Source organism: Bos taurus, chromosome 9, assembly GCF_002263795.3.
Source record: "Bos taurus isolate L1 Dominette 01449 registration number 42190680 breed Hereford chromosome 9, ARS-UCD2.0, whole genome shotgun sequence".
NCBI lineage: Eukaryota > Metazoa > Chordata > Mammalia > Artiodactyla > Bovidae > Bos > Bos taurus.
The window spans coordinates 89386743-89408099 of NC_037336.1; the positions used below are offsets into that span (position 1 = coordinate 89386743).

Sequence of the window (21357 nt, forward strand, 5' to 3'; positions counted from 1 at the left end):
GGTTTAGTTCTGAATGACTGCCGAAGAATGAGTAATAGACTAACAAAGAGAGGAATGGGATCTAGAAATTCTGAAATTTTAACTTTTTAAAAAATTTACATATTTTCAACATATTTCAATATTTTATATATTATCAAGGGATAATTGCTTTACAATATTGGTTTGATTTCTGCCTTACATCAACATGAATGAAATTCTAACATTTTTATCAACTTACTTTTCATACTTCCTATCTCTTTTTGACCCAAGAAATCTAATTCTGTTAGGGAAGAAGAAAAGTGAGAAGAAAAGAAGGTTTGGGGAAATAGATGGTTTAGGTCTGACCTGAAGGCACTTGAAGGCAATTTAGGAAAAAGTAGTGCCAGCTTGCATACCTGAAGATCACGGAGCTTTGCCTCCAGAACCTTGCTGTCCCCAGTTCTATCTGATGATTCCTTTGCTGCTGCCTTTATTCCAGAAAACCATTCTTGGAATAACTGCATAGACTCTATGGAAAGTAACAAAAATAAGGAACACATAGAAAACATTCAAAGAGCTTCCAGGATAACCACAATGAATTACTTCTGGTGATCAGCCCATTACATCCTGCTTTACAACACGTTCCAGAAAGAAAACAATATTAATAATAGTATAGAATATAATACAGTATGACCTACAACCGTGACGTCTCATGGTAGAACTGAGAAATTACCTGAGACTGAAAAGAAATTTGTGTTCCTGACATATTTGATTTCCCATTGTGTGTTTTTTTTCTCTTGGTGAAGAAAGATAATTGCCTGACTATGTAAGAGTAAGCAGTGCTCTTGAGGTGTTAAAGCCATTTCTACGGCAAAGGGAGGAACCATCTGCCCTGCCCGCCATGCTGACTTAGAGCGTCACACATCGACACCAAAGCAGAGGCACAGCAGTGCTGGAGGCCAATCAGGGACATAAATGACCAACAGTTCCCTGAATTACAGTCCTGCTGTTTTATAGGCTCTCCTAATATCCAAGCTTACTGTGTCATTTCCTCAGAGCAGTGGGAGTCATTTTCCACACAAAGGAGCTCTACTTAGAAAATCCACATGAAGTTCAGATTCATCAAGATGGCAGACTCCTACTTTCTTAGGGATAAAGAAGAAGAATCCTGCCAACAGTGAGAGCCCAACCACAATAATTTTCTTGCTCAAATCTCAATGCAGACACACATTTAAAATGCTACTCTTGTGGAAAGTTTTCTGGCCGTTTCTAGGCAGCATTTGGTTTGGACTATGTCTTGTAAACAAACTACTCATGCTAGGGCCTGTCGGAACTCACCATTGAAGTGTTTTTCCAGAGAATCCTGAAGGCTGGCCTGTGTCTTGGAGCAGGACTGGCTCACAGCCTCGTGTCTCTTTATCAGCCCCGTCATCGCACTGCCCAGGCTCCCCAGCTCCACTGAGTGGTACTTGCGGCACAAGCTATTGAGATTTTCCTGGGTCATACTGATGTTGCTTTGCTGACTCTGAAGTTCTTTTTGTATGTCCTAAGAATAAAAGTATGCCATGAAGGATATTCATTACATTCAAGAGAAATATCTCATCTACCACACTCTGGAATGTTTTTTGGAAAGTGTCGTTGTTGAAATCCAGTCAATAATGTATACAATTTTGTCTACACCTGTAAACAGCTGTTGAGAGATAGGTAGGATTTGGGTTATAGTCTAGGATTTAAAACAAACTGAAAAGATCTTCTGTGGATTCCAGCCCAGAATCTTGGGTTTAGTTAGTTGATTTGAAACTATTAATAGAGTCAGCCTCCTGCATTCACATTTTTCCCTGGGTTACTTGGCCTTTGTTTTAGGATCACAGGCCATACCAAAAGCACCAGTAGCAAATTTTAGAAGTATATGTCCTTAGTCTCAAGAACAGTAAGAAAATATGCTAAAAGAGCACAAACTACATATATCATTTTCTCAACCATTTTTAAAACATAGATCCTTCTCAGTACGAAAGCAGTCATGCTGACCAATAAAAATAATTAAGTGATGAAAAACTATTAGGCATTCAAGTTTGAAAATTTGTAGAAATTCAAACAGTTCTTCTATAGGCTCCCACCTTTTTACTAAAAAATATGTATTATATGTTAACAAGTACAATCTTTGAGCAGGCCCTATAGCAATGCATGCTTTCCATTTTTAGAATATTCGTGTTTAGTTTCTTAGCACCTGCATTCAATTCTCCATCTGTTACTTTGCTGTCTCCTATATCATGAATTAGTTGGTTTGGTGCTAATATGGGTAACATAACAGAGGTTACATTTATATTATAGTCACTGAAAAGCAGGAGAATTAATATTACTATTGAAAGGTAAAGACTTAGTGATAGTTTATGACTTACCTTCACTTTTTTCAGCCCTTCACAAGTCTCCGTTTGGGCACAGTTCATCAACGATTCTTCTAATTTTGTCAGCCAGGTTGCCGTGTCATTAATAAACTTCTCCACTTGTGCACTCTGAGCAGTGAATTCTTTCAAGGTTCCTTTTGCTTCTTCAGTAATTTCTTTGGCATGCTCCAGTTTCTGCCTTAAGTCAGCTTCTATAAACTAAAACATAAAGTGAGATTTCATTAAAATCTGTAAAGACCAGAGCCCTTGTTCAGTAGGGATTCCGTTCATGCGCAGCTTAACAGTAAAAATCACAGAAGCCTCACCAAGGATGCTAATTCAACTTTTTTAAGAGGAAAATCAGTGGTTTCAAGTTGCCAAATATCTTGAGTAATGGGGAAATGGAAACAGTGAGGATTATAGTTAATACTGGGTTTTTAAAGTGGAAGTTTTGACTGAGATTCCAGGAAATCCACAAGATCTCATTTCAAAACAGAACTAGACCTACACAGAGCTACCAAGTTGGTGACCAAAAACCTGCTCTTCATTCTCCCAGGGAAACACATATTTTTCACCCTGAGGTAGTTTGAACAAACACCACTTTGGGATTCTATCATGAAGCCATGTCCTCTCCTGTTTAAAATATTCACTGAAGTTAATTCTTCTCTCCTCCCTGGATGACTGATTTTGGGAAGCCCTGGACTTTCCCACACATAACAATAAAAGGGTTTATAATCCTGGTCAACTGCAAAGCAGTTTCAACTCCACACTGAGAACATCCAGGCTGATTTAATAATCAAAACTTTGAAGGTAAACTTAGAGATTTTTTTCTTATCCTCTGCTCAGACCTGCTGCAAACATGAAGCCTCCAGCGGAAAAGGGGGCCAGGTGCCTTTTTTTGTCTTTCTTCCCTACTCCTCCACTTTGAACAGCCTTTGACACCTGCAGGCTGGGACAGGCAGGACAGTGGTGACCACCGCTGGGAGCTGGCCTCTCTGCTTTCTGGGCTGGGTGAGTTCACATTCACTCCTGTCACAGGCCTCATATGGGGCTTTCTGAGGCTCCCCTCACTGCTGCCCCCTCCTGCTGAAGTTCCCCAGAGACAGGCAACACATTCCTCTCAGGTTCTGTACTTCCTCCTTATGCAGCCTTGGGATCTCTAACTCCCTGCTGCTGAGGCCTGCTCATCATCCAGAAAGCCTCTTAAGCCTGCAGAAATTCTCTGCAGGACCCTGAGATGCCCACACTGAAGCTCTTCTCTTTCATCATTCACTTCCGGGCCAGAGGTCACACACTGGCATTTCACCCCAGATGACTCTGAGATGTAGGCCACTCAAAACAATCATGTATCCTTGGCAAATACATCAGCAGTCAGCCAGCCTGTCTCCCGCCCTTAAGGTTTTTTGTGAGGGATTAGATACTAGTCTCCTGTGTCTGCCAACTGCACAGGGCACGTGTCCTGCTCTCCAGACAGTATCAGTGAAATCCTTTCCATTTTGAGGTAAGGTGCAGGGACCTCCACATCTCCTCCATGGGCATGGGTAGGAGTGTGTGTGTGTGCATGTGTGTGTGAAAGAGAGAAAACAGAGCACAACAGTAGCTCTCTCTCAAAACCCTGCCTCCATCTTCACTCTGCCAAAATCCAACTGTTGTCCGTTTATGCCCTTGATAGGAACAAGCTCTCCGATTTAATTTTGCTGATTATCAGCACCCCTTTTGCCTATTCTTGCTTCAGGTGAAGCATCTAACCTTCTGGTACAAGTATATCATCCACCGATATAACTAACTGATAGATAAAACGGTCTTGGGCCAGAGCAAAAGTATAGGTGGTCAGACAAGGTTGATGGGTTAGTAAGAAACAGTAGAAAAAGGAGAAAGGCAATATAGGAAGAGAGAAAATGTAGAGAAAATGAAAGCAGCAACAAATAGCTTAGAGTAATGAGTTAGAACCGCTGGCCCTGAGAACTGGTGCTGGCTGTGCCCAAGCTCCCTCACTGAAGCATCCCTGGTTCCTGGTCAAACCCCGTCTGCCTGGCCTGCCTCCAGTACCTGTGGATTTATGCCATCTAAAGAGCCTTGAGGAATGAAGGGAGACATTGTGATGGTAATCCCTCCAAATGCAATTATTCAGTAAGAAGGATTAGAAAAATATGAATTAGGATATCAATATTCATAAACATGGTTTCTGTTTCTGTCTAGACTTAAAATGGTCCTTGAGGAAAGCTGAATGCTATGACTTCCAAAATTTAGTAAGGAAAAAAAGAACTAATCTTATTATAATATTTGGGTTGGAACTAGCACTAGGAATTCTAAAGATGCTATATTTTAACTCTCATGTCTGATAAGGTCTATGTGTCTGCTTGGAATTATGACAGTGATAACAATAAGAATGTACACACACATATACATGCACTTTTTTTAGAATTTATATTAATAGCATATAGAGTTATTACAAACTTGATGGAGTGCTTACCTGAAGGTCTGGAGGTGTTTCTGGATTTTTAGTTAATTCTTTAAGATCATTAACTTTAGAATGAAGTTCTTCTAATCTCAAAGCTTTCTTTTTAACTTCAGACTGCCAGGTAAAAGACAAAGGGGAAAAACATAACTTATCAACTAATTACATGTCATACAACGAATGACATGTTTTACTTGGCATTTCATGATTTCAAGCATTAACTCTGTCAAAAAGACCCAACTTTAACCCAGGGTAAAAACAAAACAAAAACCAAAATTCTGCTCCATTTTCTGAGGATTCTCATTATTTGTGAATGTGGAAAAATATCACCATTAACTTTCACTGGGAATGTGAGGGAGTATGCGGAACTTTCTTCCCACCCTCTTTTATTGGGGAAAATAAAAACTTCTGGAAAAAATGAAACACTAACCGAAAGTCTTGAGTCAGAGGGAATTTTCAGCAGACTAACTGTCTGCTTATTAGCATTAATATCATTGGCTACTACGGCAGCATTTAAGTCTTAGAGAAGCATTTCAGGAGTGCCTCTTCATTACTATAGACTATATGTAATATAGTATGTATTACATATATATCAAGTTGCTCAGTCGTGTCCGACTCTTAGTGACCCCACGGACTGCAGCCTACCAGGCTCCTCCATCCATAGGATTTTCCAGGCAAGAGTACTGGAGTGGGGTGCCATTGTCTTCTCCGATAATGTAATATAATACGTATAATATATGTAATACAGTCTACAGTAATTGAAGAAATGCTTCAATTAGAAATTTCAAGGGTGTTAAAACAGAATTCAGGTTAATTAGGAATTGACATCTAACATTTTGCCTTTTGCCTTCTTTTTTTTCCTCCCGTCAACACTAACACAAGAAGAAGAAAGAATAACCAGAGATGATCATGGAACAAATTAGATGCTTGGAAACTTCATTATTTATCTGGACCCACGAAAGTGAAAGTATTATCTGCTCAGTCGTGTCCGACTCTTTGCGATCCCATGGACTGTAGCCTGTCAGGCGCCACTCCCCATGGAATTCTCCAGGCAATGGACCCCTGAAGGAACATATAGTAAAGTGTCCCTTTCAACTGAAATGTGGTGTTGTGGTGCTTTGTAGACACTAACAAACCTCCTGATGTCTTCAATCTAGAAAGCAGTTTCTTCACCCAGGAAGAAATTTCCTGTCAGGCCCACTGGCCTTCTCCAGGAGCAGCCTGGGCAATGAAGGGGTCACACACACATACCTCCCCTTCATTTCCTGCACTGCAGCAACGAAACTGTTAGGCACCGAGCTGAATCCAGTTCACTAATCCTATTAACTGGTGCACCACAGAGAGTAACATAAAAAACTGATCTCTGTGAGTGACCAGATCTGACGCTGTGAATGTGGCTGACGCCCACTGGCTCCCTGTATCCCAGAGGTGAGCAGCAGGAGCGTCCTCCAGACTCATTGAACAACTGGCCCTGACTTATAGCATTTACCACCATTTTGAGCTACAACATGATGCCATAGCACAAGGAGCTGGAAGTACCATGTAGTTGCACATATTCTACAGTATTTTCATCATACAATGAATGTCAGTTACTTCAGAACCGAGATAATTGCTGAAAAGTAATGAGGAAGTGATAAGTTTTGCGAATTTATTGCTTTCATTTTTAATACAGTGTCTTTACTAATATCAGTTCAGTTCAGTCGCTCAGTTGTGTCTAACTCTTCGTGACCCCATGGACTGCAGCATGCCAGGCTTCCCTGTCCATCACCAACTGCCGGAGCCTACTTAAACTCATGTCCATCGTGTCGGTGATGCCATCCAAGCATCTCATCTTCTGTCGTCCCCTTCTCCTCCTGCCCTCAATCTTTCCCAGCATCAGGGTCTTTTGCAATGAGTCAGTTCTTTGCATCAGGTGGCCAAAGTATAGGAGTTTCAGCTTCAGCATCAGTCTTTCCAATGAACATTCAGGACTGATTTCCTTTAGGATGGACTGGTTGGATCTCCTTGCAGTCCAAGGGACTCTCAAGAGTCTTCTCCAACACCACAGTTCAAAAGCATCAATTCTTCAGTGTTCAGCTTTCTTTATAGTACATACATGACTACTGGAAAAACCATAGCTTTGACTACATGGACCTTTGTTGGCAAAGTAATATCTCTGCTTTTTAATATGCTGTCTAGGTTGGTCATAACTTTTCTTCCAAGGAGCAAGTGTCTGTTAATTTCATGGCTGCAGTCACCATCTGCAGTGAATTTGGAGCCCAAGAAAAGAAAGTCTCTCACTGTTTCCATTGTTTCCCCATCTATTTGCCATGAAGTGATGGGACCGGATGCTATGATCTTTGTTTTCTGAATGCTGAGTTTTAAGCCAACTTTTTCACTCTCCTCTTTCACTTTCATGAAGAAGCTCTTTAGTTCTTCACTGTCTGCCATAAAGGTGGTGTCATCTGCGTATCTGAGGTTGATATAGCTATTTACAATTTAACTTTTTTATATTTAGTTACTTGGCAGCACGGGCGCCTTAATTGCTGCACATGGGATCTTTGTTGCGTCATGTAGAATCCTTCCTTGCGGTGCATGGACTCTCTAGTTGTGGCCTGAAGGCTCACCAGTGGCAGCATATGGGCTCCAGAACACTCAGGCTCAGTAGTTCTGGCTCTTGGGCTTAGCTGCTCCGCAGCATTTGGGATCTTATAATAGTTCTCCGATTAGGGATCAAACCTATGTCTCCTGCATTGCAAGGCAGAACCTTAACTACTGGACCAGCAGAGAAGTCCCTACATCTTAATTTTAAATAATGATTGTGTTTAGCACTGGCTTGCAAAATTCCTGAAAATGTAACAGTTGACTTTTGTGAGCTGGTGCAAGCTGTACTCTAGCACACATCACTGTTTGAGCTGTTGCGTTAATTTAACATCGAAGATAACACCTAAACAGGCTGTGCGATCCCTCTCCTAACTGTACTTTTAGTCTGAATCATTTCTTCTATTTGTTTGGTTTTAGAAATAGGGATAATCTATAAAATGTTCTTGGGGTCAAAGACAGGTGATAACTTAGGACATACAGATGATTCAACTACATTTCATTCAGACTGCAGTCACTTTTCATGTGTCTGTCAAGGTCCAAGCATGTGCCAGGCCCTGGGCTGCAGTCCTGAGGACAGAATGTGGACTTCTCTTCTCTCACCAAGGGCGCAGTCAGTCCCATGCTTTGTGAGGCAGGTTACCTCTGATTACTCTATTTCCTTTTACTTTGCTTCATTTTTCATCATGGCCCAGTTACTTCTTGACAGTTTACATAAGATATGTGTCGTAATGCAAATACTGTGAATACCGTGAGGGCAGTAACTTTGTTCTAGTAGTAAATTCTTAATGTCTAAAACAGTGCCTGTCATATTTTAGGCACTCATTGGGAATCTGATGAAGGGATGAATACATGAATGCAGGAAATGGGAATAAAATGAGTTATTAAATTGATGACCAGAACTTTAGAAGCCTACTTTCTGTGGAAGCCTGTGACACTCCAGTCTCCACTTTTCTTCTATTTCTGAAAAGCCAGTGGAAGAATCTAGCACCTAACGTAAGTGATCGGGGCGTGGTGACTGTTCAGTTAACATTTTGTTTGAATGAAGAAAGAATACATAATAAATATTATTAGGTTACAAACACTTTCCATCTGATTCTCTGATAGGAAGGTGCCATAATCTCAGAAGAATGGGACAAAATATAGATTCTATGAATCTTTACTAGTCTATTAATACTTTAAGTAAAAGAGCCCCAATTAAGAAATGGTAAAGACACACAAAAGAAAACCCCTCTCGTATCAGTAGTCTATTCAACATTCAAGGAAACAGCAAATGATAATTAACAGTTTTATTACACTCATATCTGTCTTGAAAGGAAGAATTAACTTTTTCTCCCCAGTGGTCTGTTTTCTTTTTTTAAAAATTGAAGTACAGTTGATTTACAATGTCGTGTTAGTTTCAAGTGTACAGCAGTGATTCAGTTGTACATTCATATGTATCTATTTTTAAGATTACTTTCTCATATAGGTTATTACAAAATATTGAGTATAGTAGGTGTCCTGAAAGCGATTACAAAAGACAGTTTTTTTCATATTCTGGTCAATGATGTACCATGAGCTCACATAGGAAGGTTGTAATCATTTTACCTCAAATTCTTTCAGGAATTCTTCTGCTCTAAGGCTGTCATTCAGGTTGCTGATGCTTTCGGTCAGCTGTGGAACAGAATGGTTTGACCATCCGTCGATCTCATCTTTACTTGTAAGTATGTCATCCCAGATAGACAGGCTCACCCTCAACCTGTCCATGTTCTCCTCAATCTTCTCTGATATCTGGGATAGAAAAGAAAGACCTTATCATTAAATCCAAAGCTTTAAGACACTCTCTGGTCACTGAAGTAATAAATATGCCTGTGCTTCATTCCTATTCTGACAGAAAAACAAAGTTTTATGAAAATTTGTTGTTGTTGTTGTTACTTTCAATGCTGAGATATAAAAATGTGCATAATTAGACTTGGATATATTTATAGAATAAGTAAATACATAAGAGACCAACCCACTGCATGGTTAAAGTATTACTGTTTAACAATTTAACAATTCTTGTCATACTAAGAATGCCATTTTATTTTATTTTTTATTTTTTGGCCGTGCCATGCTACATACAGGATCTCAGTTCTCTATAGTGATAAAACCCATGCCCCTTGTATTGGAAGTGCAGAGTCTTAACCCTGGGACCACCAGGGAAGTCCTAAGAATGCCATTTTTTAAAAGTGTAGGCAGATAAAGTTTTCCCAAGTCCCTAAATTATCTCATTATAATATGCAAATATCAATATCTAACTTCAGTAATTTAGCTTAAGTGAGGGAACCCACTGTAGCTTAAACTTATGAACCTAGATACTAAAATAACAGGGCAGGGGTAACAGAATCACAGGATTTATGTGCTGGAAAGCAATGTAAAACATGTATAAATTGATGTAGAGCTCCAGAGAAATCAAGTATCTTCTCGTATAGCACAGGCACACGGCTAACAAATGACAGCAAGAACTAAAAGCCAAGGACGTAAATTCCAGTGTTTTTCATGCACAATCACAGTCTTATTACTTTATTTTATTATGGTTTAATATCCTGAAAGATGTTTATAAATTATTCTTCTATTTTATCCATGACCCCAGAGTGTGTAAAAGAAAAAGTTATTAATATGTTATGATTGAAGCTATTATGTGAAATTCTAGAAAATCTGCCAATAAGTTTTAACAAAACAAATAAATTTTTAACGATGTATAAATTCTATGTAAACTATTTTCCTTTAGGGCATGATTTTGAATTTAGTATTAAAAGTTCACAATGAAAGTCACATTTCTAAATAATCCTTTGCCCAAAAAATGTGATTGAAAAATGTAAATATTTAAATTATTCATCTTCCCCCGGTGGCTCAGCAGTAAAGAATCTGCCTGCAATGCAGGAGTCCCGGCTTCAATCCCTGGGTTGGGAAGATCCTCTGGAGGAAGGCATGGCAACCCACTCCAGTATTCTTGCCTGGTGAATCCCATGGCCAGAGGAGCCTGGCGGGCTACAACGCATAGGGTCATAGAGCTGGACACGACTGAAATGACCACACACGCAAACTATTCATAGAATCGAGGGGATGAGCTTACATCTAGCCATTTGTCCACTGTGCTTTCCATGTCTGTTTTCACCACGATGAAATCACCACTGTGAATTTTTTTCAGCTCAGACAGCAACTGTTTTCCTTTACTGGTAAAGTTATCCAAATCTTTCTGTTTATTACACATTTCATTCTTGGCAGCTTCATGCTGTGGACATAAATGTTTCCTTAGTTAATAAAACAGCCAGTAATAAGTCAAGAATTTAGAATCATTTGCCTTTAAGAAATTTAATTTGTGGTTGACCTTATGCAGAAACCAGTGATAATAATGAAAAAAATATATAATTTTCTGGAATTGCTAGGATCCTAGGATATAAGTACTCATAAAAAATAAAGGTTGAGCTTGTCAGCATGAATTAGCTATCTCTAAATATACTTTCAAGAGTCGAAAAGAGAATGCATTATGAGTAAAAAACAAATCTACTAAAAATTCTAAAAAATAAATATATTATGAATTATTACCTTTGATAAAGCCCACTTAAGGTCTTCCTGATCTTTTACAGTAGTTCTGGTTGCAATCACATTGCTGGCATTTTCTAGGACTTTTGTTATGGCTGACTTCAAATTCTGATACTCTCTCATTAAATCAATAAGTCCACAGCATTGACCCTGGCTATAATAATTAAGAAAATACATCATTTATAGTCACATATCAGTATCGAGAAGAGTTCCCTGTGATTGACCTGATACATAACTGTATAGCTATATTCTGATAAGTGCTGGAATGAAGGGAAAACCATATTTTTACTAAACTGAGGCCAAAAGCATTCTGGTCAGTCTGACAACTCTAGTGTCCAAAATGTTCTCCACGAATGAAGAATCCACACAGCCATTAGCCACAGCCATTAAAACAAAGTCTGCTAAATTTAAAAAAATTTTCTTCAAATGAACTTACTTACAAAACAGAAAGAAACTCACAGAAAACAAATTTAAGGTTGCTGGGGGAAGGGATAGTTAGGGTGTCTGGGAAGGTCATGTACACGCTGCTATATTCAAAATCGATAACCAGCAAGGAACTCTACTATAGCACATGGGACTCTACTCGATGTTGTGTGGCAGCCTGGATGGGAAGGGGTTTGGGGGAGCATGGATACATGTGTATGTACGGCTGAGTCCCTACACTGTTCACCTGAAACTATCACAACATTGTTAATCTGCTACGCCCCAGTACGAAATAAAAATATTTAGGTTTGAAAAAAGCTTATAGTCTAGTAAGGAACTCAGACATCAATAAAATAATTCCAAAAAGTAAAAAAAAAAATTTGCTAATTAAAAAAATGTTTTTCTATGATTTAATTACTTCATAGTTATATGTTGTAGGGAAGAAAACCCACCTGCCTCCCTGCGACAGAAAAAGACAAAACACAAAACAAAGAAAAAATACTTCCCAATAATTAAAGTTCACATGAGATTTTCTTTTCCATTTAAATTATGCAAATTTTCATTGACTATGAGTCCCCTGAGAATGGCTAAAATATGAAATAGTTTTTGTTTAAAAGACTAAAATGCCTTTGAGCAAACAATTTTTAATCCAGGTATTTTTCCAAAGAAAAAGGTGTGCACTAAGATTTGGGTTCAATTCTATTCTTTAAACCATTATTTATAATAGGAGAAAAATTAGAAATAACCCCAAAGTTAAAAATGGGCCAATAACTGAATAAATTGTGATACATTCTTGTAATTGAATACCATGCAACCTCTACCAAATCACAATTTAGAGAATGTTTAATAACACAGAATAAAGTTTGTGCAGCAGGATTATATTTTTTAAAGTCTACTTTAATAGTCTATAGTATAATAAAAAATTATGTACACATAAAAAATAAACATTTACAGATGCTTTTGTAGTAATTCAAACTGGGAAGATCCTAAATATCTATCAACTGGTGAAAAAATCAACTTCAGTACACTTAGTAAATGGAATATCATTCAGCTGTTAAAAAAAAGAATGCACTTTATGGATACACATCACAATGTATTTGTGCTAAATAAAAGAAGGTATTTAACCAAGTGCAGTAAAAACTGATGTACACACGAAAAGTGAGCATGAGTGTTTAGAGATGCTTTATTTATAATCATTCAAACTGGAAAAAATCCATTTATGTGTGATTCTAAGAAAGAAGACACTACAGAGACAGAAATCTGATCAACAGTTGCCAGGGGTTGGAAGTGAGGAAGGGATTGATTACAATGAGACATGTGGGCATATTTCAGGTGTTGTAACTCCTACCATTTGATAGTTGTGATATTTATACAACTATATGAGTTTGTTAAACTCCTATAGTTTAAGGGTATACACTTAGGGTGAATTTTACTGTATGAAAATCATACCTCAATTATAAACAAATATAACAAAACAAAAAAAGAAAATCAGTGGTTAAGACTCTCCTACTGGTACCCTGTAAATGTTGACAATTCTTACTTCCAAGTATCGAATTTCACATGTAATTGCTGTCTCAAGAAAATGTCCTCAATAAAATTCTGTAGGACTAAATTTTTAATGTTATTAAAGAGACAGCAAATACCTAAGATGGCAAAAGATATTAAACTCTTGATCAGACCAATTCAAATCAATGGGCAGTGGCCCAATCACACAATAAATAGGAAGTTAGAAATAAAAACTGAGAAGTTTTTTACTTACTTTTCATGAATTAGTTTTTTGGTATCATTCCAGGTGACCTCTAAGCGGTTTATCTCCTTGTCAACCTCAGGTGCAAAGGCTACATCTTTCTGAGCAATTTGCTTAGCTTTATCTTTCAACCAACATAATTCATGCTCATGAGAATTCAATTCATCTTCTAACTGATTGAAGACTCTCAACCTGCAAATTAAAATGTTATTTTACTATTAGTTTACTACAAGTGTTGAACTACTATTTCCTTTCTTTAAATAAGGGCTTCCCTGGTGACTCAGACAGCAAAGAATCCGCTTGCAGTGCGGGAGACCTGGGTTTGATCCCTGGGTTGGGAAGATCCCCTGGAGAAGGGATAGGCTACCCACTCCAGCGTTCTGGTCTAGAGAATTCCAAGGACAGAGGAGCCTCGCAGGCTAAGTCCATGGAGTTACAAAGAGTCGGACACAACTGAGTGACTTTCACTTCCATAAATAAAGCATGCATATCAATAGCTAGAAAAGCTTTTAACACAGCAATTTATGTATATCAATGAATAAAGATGCTTTTACAGTTAATTTTGCATAATTCAGACTTTAACTTAGAAAACATTTGAAGTCATTTTTACCATTGACCTTCAAACTTCTATTAAGTTTGTATTCATTTTCTATTTTCTTTTAATGATATAAGAATTTCAAGACCAGGGCCAACATTTGAAGTAAAGTAGTTGAGTACTTATCACAAGGTCATTGGTAAGAAATTCTTCCATGCTGTGAGGTTTGATTCATATTAAAGTAATATTTAAAAATCACAGTCATTTCACTCAAAATAAAAATAAGTTTTACTGAGCTCTACAATAAGTATGTTTTTAAAATTTTACCTTTTTTTTTTTTTAAAGATTACAACTAGAAAGGGTTTTTTGGGTCCTTAATATTTGAGTATTTGTAAACAGTGGCCACATAGAGGCAGCCATTGACTCTTTTAATTTTTGCAGTTTGGTATAGAGATGATTGTGTGCATTATCCCATTTAATTCCCCAAACAAAGTGGCTGCTGCTGCTGCTAAGTCGCTTCAGTCGTGTCCGACTCTGTGCGACCCCATAGATGGCAGCCCACCAGGCTCCCCCGTCCCTGGGATTCTCCAGGCAAGAACACTGGAGCGGGTTGCCATTTCCTTCTCCAATGCAGGTAAGTGAAAAGTGAAAGTGAAGTTGCTCAGTCGTGTCCGACTCTTAGCGACCTCATGGACTGCAGCCTACCAGCCTCCTCCATCCATGGGATTTTCCAGGCAAGAGTACTGGAGTGGGGTGAACAAAGTGGCTAGGAACAGGTATTATCAATAGTTCCATTTCATAAGACAGCCGATTGTTCAAGGTCACCCAGTAATACCTAGGCATGGTATGACTGGTATTTAAAAAATGATCTAGTCCAGGCAACATTTTCCGTAGCCTCTGTACAACTTCAGTGAGTTTAGCGTTGTGTGTACTGAAGTGGCCCTTGAAACCAACCGAGGGCAACTTGAGCAATTTTAGGATCTCCTGGTCAGCTTGGCCTGAGCAGGCTAGGGCGGGCCATGCAGCACCAATCCTATTGCACATTTCCTGGGTGAATTCTTTGCTCCTTTGTCACACATGGCTCTTCCTTCTATCCCTACTCTGGAGGCCATTTTTCCTTTCCAAATCTTATTTCCTTTTGTAAATTTGTTGTTAAACTAGTCAGATAGCTTATTGCCCATGAGGAATACAACCTCAGTAGTCATTATCACCTAACCAATGCCTTTAGCTTAATGTTTGATTCTGGTTAAAAGGAAGCAAATGGCAATGATCTTGACAGGGTCAGTCTAATCCTTATCAATTATGGATGTCTTGGTATGACTCATCCCTGCTGTTTCTTTGCCCCCTGAAAAAATGGAAGAGAAAGTGATGCTGAGACGAGTGGGGAGAAGTTCTAGTAAGAAGGGAAAATAGGATTGCAAGGAAGCCTACAGTAAAATATTACTTAGAAAATTTACTATAAAAAATACCTTTGACCTCTTAGCTTCTCTATTAAACTTTCCTGACAAAACAACCAGCTTTGCTTAAATCTACTTCTCTGCCTTCTCCATACTTATAAGCAAACTGTTAAAAGTAGTTGGGGAGAACCACTCTGCCAGGCTGATTGGTTCCACTTTAAGTGAACGAATATAAATCTCAAATGGCAGCGTATCACTTACCAAGTGCCAGAGGCTTCCTCTCCATTTCTTGCTGCATTTTCTACCCACAGTTTCCTCTCACTCACTGTCAACCAACGAATTCACTCCAGTACTTTCTCATAGGCTAGAAGCCACTGGGAAAAATTCCTTCGTATTTTACCACCAAAATACCAATCCACTTCACTTCCTTTCTCCTCAGCTTGTCATTCTTGCTAAAGAAGATGGGTCACTTCTTCTATCAGCTAAAAACTGCTTAAAAATAGATAATATGATCAATATACTCTGTTGTAAATAAGATCTCAAAATGGCTTATATATAGCTCTTGCTGCTGCTGCTCCTGTCACTTCAGTCGTGTCCAACTCTGTGCGACCCCATAGACGGCAGTCCACCAGGCTCCCCTGTCCCTGGGATTCTCCAGGCAAGAACACTGGAGTGGGTTGCCATTTTAGGAAAGTCTTTAAGGAAAACAAAGACATTTTAGTACTTCTTAAGTGCTAAAATAGTCATTAATTTTATCCTACAGTGGCTAAGCCAGTAAAGAATCCGCATGCGAATCAAGAGACCTGGGTTCGATCCCTGGGTTGGGAAGATCCTCTGGAGAAGGGAACGGCTACCCACTCCAGTATTCTTGCCTGAAAAATTCCATGGACAGAGAAGCCTGTCAGGCTATAGTCCAGGGGGTTGCAAAGAGTCAGACATGACTGAGCGACTTTCATTCACTCATTCACATATATACAAGCCCTGTGGCATGTGGGAGTCTCAGTTCCCTGACCAGGGATCAAATCTGTGTCCCCTGCAGTGGAAGTGTGGAGTCTTAACCACTGGACCACCAGGGAAGTCCCCTCAAAATATTTTAAAAACAAGTAACTAAACATAGTACTATTACAGTTTTGCACAAGATTTAATTCCAGAACAAACGAAAAGCAAAGGAATTAACTCTTGGCAATCGACTTCCAGGCAGTTGCCATTCACCTCTGTTGAAGTGCTTGCCGGGTTAGATCTTTCAGCCTCTCTTTGTCAGTCCTTTCTTCAATGTCCTCGATGCTTTTCAGCAGCTCCTCTTTCTGATCTCGGAAGGCTTTCTTCAATACTGCCAGGGCATCTGCCTCACTCTGCTTGGTTCCCAGAAGGTTCTGGATCCTCTCTAATTCCACGCTGAGGTGATCTGAGGTGGCTCTGCAGGATGTTCTCTGCTCAGAACCTCCACTTTTGAGATGGTACTGGGCTTTGGTAAGAAGGCCGTCGAGACTGATGGCAGCAGATTCTAGTGTTTTCACATTTCGAATAGCATCGTTTAGGTCCCTTTCTAATAAGTCAGACTGTTTCTTATTCATACTGTGGGTTGATTCCACTGTTTGCCTCAGTTGGTGGAGACTCTCTGACAGAGAGGCGTGGCTCTGTAGGAATTCGGCCAGCTGGGACAGGGCATGCTGTCGCCTCTCCACGACCTGGCTGGCCTCCTCAAACAGCTGCAAGCAGTCCTCCGCCTTGCCCTGGAGAAGATGAAGGTCCTCGGCACGGCCCAGGGCTCCCAGCTTTGCCAGGTGACCCTGCAGACTCTGCAGTTCTCCCTTTTTGCTCTCTACTTCCGCCGCGTGGTCCTGAAAGAGCAGAGAGAGTTAGTAACTTCCCAGATGCAGTGTGCTTGACTCATACAGATACAAATTTGTGATGTCAAGATACATTTTAAATGCAACGGATGGCACAGTACTTAAAGGTCAACTACGGTGAATCTTGTAGAAACATTCTTAAAATTTCTCCTGTTTTGTTTATCTATATATTTCACATAAAACACAACTCTCATTTGGAAATAATTCATTCCACAGAAAATAATTACTCCATGGATAGAAACAGTTAGAAGGAATTATATATGGATTTCCCAGGTAGTTCAGTGGTAAAGAATCTGCCTGTCAATGCAGGAGTCATGGGTTCAATCCCAGAGTAGGGAAGATCCCCTGGAGAAGGAAATGTCAAACCTCTCCAGTATTCTTGCCTGGGAAATACCATGAACAGAGGAGCCTGGTGGGCTACAGTCCATGGGTGTCACAAAAAGTCCTACATGACTTAGCGACTAAACAACAACAAATATATATGTGTGTGCATATAAATACATCATACATATATACTTTTAAAATCATCCAAATTTTCAATTTTTTTTAAACTATATGTGCACGCTGCATGCTAAGTCACTTCAGCTGTATCTGACTCTTTGCGACCCCATGGACTGTAGCCTGCCAGATTTCTCTGTCCATGGGATTCTTCAGACAAGAATACTGGAGTGGGTGCCATGCCCTCTTCCATGGGGTCTTCCTGACCCAGGGATTGAACCCACGCCTTTTAGGTCTCCTGCATTGGCAAGTGGGTTCTTTACCACTGTCACCACCTGGGAAGCTATTTACCTATACGTATATGCAGAATATAACTAAAATATTTACAGAATTAGCTCTACTTTAGAACTAATTCATTAGATTTTATTTAGAATTACTAATTTATGGAATTAGCTCTATGATCTATGATTCATATTATATTAAGTTGGCCAAAAAGTTCATTCAGGTTTTTTCATAATGAACTTTTTGGCCAACACTTTAAATTTACATTTTATATATTATAATAATTCACTTATATGCAAATTATAATGTTTATGTATTAGAGCTAAGCTCTATTATATATAACACATATATTTACATTTTACATATAATAGTAATATACTTATATACAAATTATAGTATTTATAATTATAATAAAAGCTAATATCAACAATTTATAGGGAAGGAGTATAGGAATAGATGAACATTAAGGCCTGTTCTCCTTAGCTTGACTACTAAACTTTCGAGGGCTTTTTTGAGCATTTACACTAGAAAATGTACAAATTCCCTCTCTGCCCCTTTGTGAGATAAATATTTTTAAAGCCTCTGGCCAATTTTTCAACTCAGAATATCTTTCTCAGGGACTGGGGGAGCCATTTCTTTGAAATGTAAATCATTGAGGAAGATAGCACCCCTGTCTTGTAACAGGAAGGTAAGATAAAGTACTTTTCCTTCGGGTAAAACCAATTAGCAAACCCACCATAGAGTTGCTGCTGCTGCCGCTGCTGCTAAGTCGCTTCAGTCGTGTCTGACTCTGTGCGACCCCACAGACAGCAGCCCACCAGGCTCCCCTGTCCCTGGGATTCTCCAGGCAAGAATACTGGAGTGGGGTGCCATTGCCTTCTCCGACCATAGAGTTAGCACTCAACAAATATTAAATGTTTTATTACTAAATGTTGTTATAAACTTATTGTATAGCTTATATCCAACTATCCCAATGCTCGATGGTCAGAATCTTATTAAATATTTTATTTTTTGATGCCTCAACAGCTGTTTTACATGGAAAATAAATCATGAATTTTAAATAACTTTCAAGCTAAAGGGTAATTCAGAAAAACTCTATCATTAAAGCATCAGAATTCAGTATTAGTTTTCAGGACTGTAACAAAGCAAAGTAGAAGCTTAAAAATGAACATTCTCATATCATTCACTCTAGAAATCATTTGCTCTACTTTGAAGGAGCAGTCTCTTAAGGTGGTTGCCTATTTTATCTGAAGTGGCTTTATGTGTTTAATTTGTCTGCATAACATGTTGCCTGGGACCATATACTCAATTATTAAAACATTTGCATATTAATAAGAAGCTAAATTGTTGCCAGTGTTCTTTAATGTTGCATCCCTTTATAATTCAAGAACTCTATTTTATGAATAAATTCTTCTTCAATCTTAACAAACTGTACCTTGTGCCGTGTAAGAGCTGCTTGATGGTCCATTATGCTTATCTCAGAAGTAGTTTGTAATTCACTGAGGAACAGCTTAATCCAGACAGAAAAGGAAAGCAGCAGTTCATCAAATTGCTGGTGTTCGGCGACCACAGACTGAAGGAAGTTAATCCTATGTACAGAAAAGTGTTAATGTTAAAATGCCCCGCATCTGGACAGAAAAAATTAATGACATGTTTCTAATCAGGGGCAAAAGCAATGCTGTCATACATGGCCAGACCAGAACTCTTGACGTTTTCTACTTCTCAAGCCCCATTTCTCTCCCAATTTTCCCCATCTCAGTTGACGTCTTCACCATCCACCCAGATGATTCTACGGGTCAGTCTTCATCCCCTTGTCTTTACTACCACGTCTGATCTGTGTTGATCTTGCCAGCACCCCGTCACAGTATGTTCTGTGCTCTTCTCTCCATTTCTACACCCTGGCCTAAATCTCTTCATCTCTTGCCTCTACCAGCCTCCCACACCAGCCTCCTTCCTGCCACCATGGCCTCCCTACTATCCACTTTGTAGGTAACAACCAGAAATTATCTTAATATAATCAGAACATCCCTGCCAAGCTTAAACATGGGGGCAATTTCCTGTTGCATACAAGAAGGCAAAACTCCAAGGCTCCTTACTGTGGTCTGCAAGGGATCCCAGGTAATCAACTTCTCTGACCTCATGTGATACAGCACTGCCCCATGCTTCACTCATCTCTGTTTCCTCAGTATCCCAGCTCATTACTGTCTAAGAGCCTCTGCCCTTTTTTGCTCCCTCTGCCTGTACGCTTTGTCCCCAAAGTACCGCGAACATGCTTTGTACACAGTATTCAGATCTTAATCTGATGTCAAGTCCCCTGAGAGGCTTTGCTTGGCCACCCAATCTACAGCCCCTCCCATGTCATCCTATTTTGTTGTCTTCATATTACTGAACACCACTTGAAATGGTCTTGTTCATTCTTTTGATTAATGATCTATTTATCTTCCCCCTCACCCAATAAGGCATAGGTCTTGCTTTGCTTACTGCTATAAACTCAGTACCTAGAAAAGTACCTGGGATAGGATCAGGGATTAATCATTGCTTGTGTAATGAATGAATTAGGTCAACAAACAATAGGCGATCTGACTTCAGAGCCCAAGGCTGGCATTAAGGATAACCTTAGGACTTCCATAATGGTACAGTGGATAAGAATTTGCCTGCCAATGCGGGGGACATGCTTTTGATCCCTGGTCCGAGATAATTCCATCTGCTGTGAAGCAACTAAATCTGTGCACCACAATTAACTGAGCCTGAGCTCAAGAGCCCAAGAGCCACAATAAGAGAAGCCACCGCAATGAGAAGACTGCACACGGCATCTAGAGAGTAGCCCTAGCTCACTGCAACTAGAGAAAAGCCTTCATGCAGCAAAGAACACCCAGCACAACCAAGATTAGGCAATTAACTAATATTAAAAAAGAATAACACTTTAATAAAATATACTTGTTATGATGGCTCATATCCAAAGTTCAACTCTTTAAATAGACTTTCATGCTTTAATCCTTACAAAATCTTCTACATGTTATCTTTACATGCATAGAGTATATTTTGAATGCTTTCATACATTTGTATCATTTGTAAAATCCTTTTACTTTTCTTCTGGGAGGGCTGGGGAGGGCAGATCCTCCTCTATTTTGTAGAAAGTTACTCATCTTTCAAGAGTTTGGCACCAAAAACCTTCTGTCAGCCTTTCATGAACCCATTCAAATGTCCCTTCTCTTGGCTTCTGCAATATCCTGTGCTCCCCTCCCATTGGGTTTCTTGTTATTCCCACGCTGATCTATAATACTTGCCCTCAGGTTTTACTGATTTTTATGGTTTCAGTGTCTGATAGGTTGTCTCATACTCAACAGGTACGCAATAAACATTTGCTAACTGAATATATGAAGGAATAGACAACAGAACAAATACAAGCTCCGCAGAGTTAAAGAGCGGAACTCTGTTTACATTGCCAACCTCAGCACATGGAAGAGTGCGCTGCTCATTAAAACTCAGTAAATATTTGCTGAAAAAATAAATTAAAAATGGACTAAAAAGGTTAACTGCTTTTTTCCACATTACATGGGTAATCAATACCAGTTTAAGACAAAAACTTGTTTTTTGGCATATTAGAAATATGTAGATGTCAATTGTTAACCATCCAGTCAGTTAAGATTTAATCCATGTTGTCTCCTTTTAATTTGATAATAATAATTTTCCTGTTCTCTATAATACTGGAATGGAATGGGAAAAATACATATCCTCTGT

At 39.1% G+C, this 21357-nt stretch overlaps 1 protein-coding gene across 19 annotated transcripts in view; it reads right to left on the reverse strand.

The window, feature by feature from the left end:
- SYNE1 (spectrin repeat containing nuclear envelope protein 1) overlaps nucleotides 1–21357 on the reverse strand; it is a 503306-nt gene that overhangs the window by 271343 nt on the left and 210606 nt on the right. For all 19 annotated transcript variants that reach the window (XM_024997066.2, XM_024997067.2, XM_059889951.1 and 16 more), the window contains 10 exons: nucleotides 19052–19205; nucleotides 16259–16887; nucleotides 13127–13306; nucleotides 10948–11098; nucleotides 10475–10633; nucleotides 8968–9150; nucleotides 4816–4917; nucleotides 2358–2561; nucleotides 1297–1504; nucleotides 375–487 (listed from right to left, as the gene is read on the reverse strand). In XM_024997066.2, coding sequence (XP_024852834.1) covers nucleotides 375–487; nucleotides 1297–1504; nucleotides 2358–2561; nucleotides 4816–4917; nucleotides 8968–9150; nucleotides 10475–10633; nucleotides 10948–11098; nucleotides 13127–13306; nucleotides 16259–16887; nucleotides 19052–19205 — 2083 coding nt within the window. The remainder of the gene's footprint in view (nucleotides 1–374; nucleotides 488–1296; nucleotides 1505–2357; nucleotides 2562–4815; nucleotides 4918–8967; nucleotides 9151–10474; nucleotides 10634–10947; nucleotides 11099–13126; nucleotides 13307–16258; nucleotides 16888–19051; nucleotides 19206–21357) is intronic.